This window comes from Aplysia californica, unplaced genomic scaffold, assembly GCF_000002075.1.
Source record: "Aplysia californica isolate F4 #8 unplaced genomic scaffold, AplCal3.0 scaffold00403, whole genome shotgun sequence".
NCBI lineage: Eukaryota > Metazoa > Mollusca > Gastropoda > Aplysiida > Aplysiidae > Aplysia > Aplysia californica.
The window spans coordinates 184,776-188,889 of record NW_004797673.1 but is presented as its reverse complement, the minus strand read 5'-3'; the positions used below and the strand labels follow the sequence as shown (position 1 = coordinate 188,889).

The 4,114-nt window shown below is 40.5% G+C and overlaps 1 protein-coding gene across 1 annotated transcript in view; it reads left to right on the top strand.

The window, feature by feature from the left end:
* LOC101862817 (lysine-specific demethylase 7A) overlaps nucleotides 1–4,114 on the top strand; it is a gene marked incomplete at its 5' end in the record, with an annotated part of 52,281 nt that overhangs the window by 12,337 nt on the left and 35,830 nt on the right. The window contains 3 exon segments of the mRNA XM_013085746.2: nucleotides 225–329; nucleotides 1,020–1,165; nucleotides 3,147–3,253. Of these exon segments, the coding sequence (XP_012941200.1) occupies nucleotides 225–329; nucleotides 1,020–1,165; nucleotides 3,147–3,253 (358 nt within the window).

The window sequence follows — 4,114 nt, the reverse complement described above, 5'->3', positions numbered from 1 at the left end:
CCCGGAATCGAACCCGGGACCTTTGAATGAGAGGCCAACACCTTAACCTCTAGGCCACGAGAGCCCCCTAATTGATATGTTTACATTGCTGAGCTGGTTGGTGGGGTTGAAGTAGTAGCCAAGTTATGAAATGTTGCAAGTTGTGTCATTTACAGGGCTAAAACATTTGCCATCATTTTGTCTGTGACTGTATGTGCCTTTTTGGGGTTTGTTTCTTTGCTCAGGGGGAAAAAGTGTTTTACTTGGTGCAGCCAACACAAACCAATCTGATGCTGTACGAGAGATGGTTGTCCTCCTCCAACCAGAGTGAGATGTTCTTTGGGGATCAGGTAGGTGCTCACTTGTTGGTTTTTTTGTGTTGTTTTTTTCCCCCGTGTCCTGATTTTGGTGCCCGTTTTTGTTGTTTACGTTAAAAAGAAAGCAATGGTGCAGATTGTTCTATGAAAGGGGAATTGTTGAGTCGGTAATGATGATGGTGATGATGATAATGATGATGATGATGATGATGATGATAGGTAGGTGCTCAGTTGTTTTGTTGTGAGGTGTCTCCAGATAGTTGGAGAAATAATGATTTATTTCCATGTGAAATGAATGTTTGTCTCATAAACTGCAGGCCTTTCTTCCTAAAAGAATGGGCTGTAATAATACTTATTGTGGAAGGAATAGCTCTACTGTATTCCTCTTGCGCTATGGTAAAAGATCTATTTGAGACTCACTGCTTTTCACACAAGTGACTTCTGGTCTGAATTTTTGTGTCGTTTTTGTCCTTCGGGTTTATTATAGACCCTGATTACTTGTTGCTCGAAAGAAGGGTCGCATCCAGGTTTGAGCCAGAAAAATAAATTATGTGAAATGTGAATATATTGTGTCTGTGGAATTTTACATTTTTACGTCAATTTGCTTTGCTCTAATAAAGGCTGTGACTGTTGATGCTTACGCCATTCTATCAAAAAGTCCCACCATGTTAATAAAATTTGTGCTTTCTTTACTTTTGCTGTGTTTCATCCCGACTTGGCCAGGTGGACGACTGTTATCGAATGGTTGTGAAACAAGGGCACACACTGTTTATTCCCACTGGATGGATCCATGCTGTGCTCACCCCGATAGATTCTCTGGTGTTTGGAGGCAATTTCCTTCATCATTATAACATTGCCTTGCAGCTACAGTAAGTCGGTGATGTTTGTTTGTCATTGGATTGGCTTTTCTGAGTAGTTTAAGAGATGTGCATTCTTACTCAACCCCCCGGGGCGGTGCCACTGACTAAAGTGTCTTTAGGCCATTCCCAAAGGGGGGGGACATTTCTCATTCTAATACACAGTAGAATTGTAAATGGGCTGATCCAACAATCTCATGCTCATAACTATGCCTGAACTACAACAGGGAACTGCTGCGTTTTCTTTCCTAATCCGTACTGTCGTCATTTTCCTTTACTTCTTTTGTATGTTTGTGACATTCTTCTGACCCGCTATTTCCGGGGTGCCTTGATAGTCGAAACAGACTTTGTGCTGTTGAAGCTAGAAAAGTGAGCAGAGTAAGTCTGATTCCCTGTAAAGACTTCTCTGTTGACATCCACCCCTTGGCGCTCATATGACCTTATGCAGTTGCGAGCGCCGTAAAACCTCTACTCAAACAAAATTCTTGCGCACATGCTCAAACATCCAGGGACGTGCATACTCACAAACACTTGCAAGCTTGCATTCCTAAATTCGCATTTACACGGCCTGGTACTCATCTTGATGCTCTCATACACACACACACATTCACCAGGAATCATAGTTTTCCGCAGATCCGTGATTTTCCGTGGTTGCGAAAACTTCTCAAAATCCTCCCCCCCCCTCTCCGCAACCTTGGTCCTGAGGGGCCCCCGCGATCCGCGGATTCGACAAAGCTCGGCCTATCGTAGACCGGATGTAAATGAGGCGGCTCAGGGAAAAAGAAGGTCACGAACAGTAAAGAAAACATGATTCTCCTTTGATTTGGTTTACTTAGCATTTTCAAATTGTGGTGGAGGGGGGGGGGGGGTGTTACACAATATTTAGGTTAGTCTATCGGATCGACCATCAAAGTCAGGGGTTGGCGAAAAATTTCACTGTAATCCCTGATTAACTCTCGTACATACACACTCACATGTACAGATTCTTACTTGTCTTTTTTTTTTCCGAGAAGCTGACAAATCTGTTTTCTCATAAGCTCTGCGTCATACATATATTTATTGTGCTTTTTTTGAAAACATTCTAAAAATATGTGCAAGCTCAAATGTAAGATGTGTTGCGAAAATTTCCCCTTTTATTAGCAATGTATAATTTAGAAAAATATCCGTTTAGCATAAATGCTGCAGAATGGTAGATTGAAAAGGTCAACATTGAAATATTTCATTTTCTATCTGATTTGCTGTGTTTATCAGTGGTAAACATCCACTACCTTGTGATTTTTATGGATGTTTTAAAAGATTGCCATAGTTACTGTTTGTTCTGTTTAGAAAGATTGCCATAGTTACTGTTTGTTCTGTATAGAAATGAGTTCCCGTTTGCGGGCTGACTTGTTGTCTTTTACTGAATGGACGTAAAACCTTGCCCCTTTAAAAAACAAATTGTGTTTGTAAAAAGTTTGTGTCTCTGATAAAACATACCTGTTCGGAAAAGTAAAAAGTCGTATGTTTTAGGAATTTAAGAATCCCTGAGACAGAGGAAAATGTTTTTAAAGGGCTTTGTATAATTATTAGATAAGCTGAAAATTGTGTATGAAGATGAATACTTTATAGTTTCACAACTAAGGAAGCCATTGGCTTTTGAAGTCACAAGGGTAAATTGTGATCTAAAACAAGACTTGTCCCAAATGGATAGGGAATATACATCAAATTCAGTTTATTTTGACCTCAGATCATCCAAATGCGTAGACTGACTTGTATTTGAAAGATGCATGGATGCAGCTTCCCAAAGTTTGTCATGAAGTGAAAGGGGCCTGAAAATATTATGGAATTTTGCTCCTATATATTAGCTAGGAAAACTTTCTCCTAGATCGTATTTAGTTATACTTGTTTTGATGCGGTCATTTATGTCAATGCCTTCATTCATGTATTGACTTTTGAAGCGTTGAGAAGAGGAATTTCAGAGGCTTTTTTGTCACGTCATTTGTTCTCTTTTCAGGTGCTATGAAATTGAACGTCAAGTAAAGACCCCTGAAAAATATTTGTTCCCATCCTACGAAACAATGAACTGGTATGCTGCTAAAAACATCCTGGATATCATTAAAGGTATGTATGCTCTTTGCATGGAATTCTTGTCTCTTTTTGTCCTCATTACACCTGTCTTTTTGGATGTCTCCTTTCACCTCTTCTCCTTCTCTCAAGCAATGTTCTGTTGTCTGCTTTCGTCTCCACTTTCTGCCCCCACCCCCTCACCTCCTTTGCTACTGACTGAAGTAGTCTTTAGGTCTTTCTGAAAGGGGGGATATTAACATATTCTTATGCACAGTAGAGTTGTAAATGGGCTGATTTATCATGTCATGCTCATACTGTGCCAGAACAACATACAGGGAACTGCTGCTTTTTCTTTCTTCATCCTTACTTAAATTACTGTCATCATTTTTTACCTCTACTTCTTTTGTATGTTTGTCACTCTCTTGTGAACTGCTATTTACGGGGTGCCTTGATAGTCAAAGCAGACCTTGTGCTGTTGAGGCTAGAGAGGTGAGCAGAGTAATCCTGATTCCCCGTTTGGACTTCTCTGTTGACAGCCACCCCATGGCACTCAAATGATTTTATGCAGTTGCGAGTGCCGTAAAACCTTACTAAAACATAAAAACTCAGCACTCTCCATGAAAATGTCTTTTCACATAACACGTCTTTTTTTCAGTAGCTGAATTATAGCATTCTTCAGGGCTCTGAGTGCCAGTGGTTGTGGTGGAGTGGTAAGGTGCATCGTTTTTACATGCGGAAGGGATGAATTTGATTCCCTAGTGCAGAGAATTTTAACAGCTACAATTAATCAGTCTTTTCTTGACAGCTGTGTGGTGTATGCCCCCTTGACCGCTGCCCCCTGCTCCCAGCACTTAATTAAAGACATTTAACTTCCTGAGACCTAATAAGTCTTACCACCACTCTAGACTTCCACCC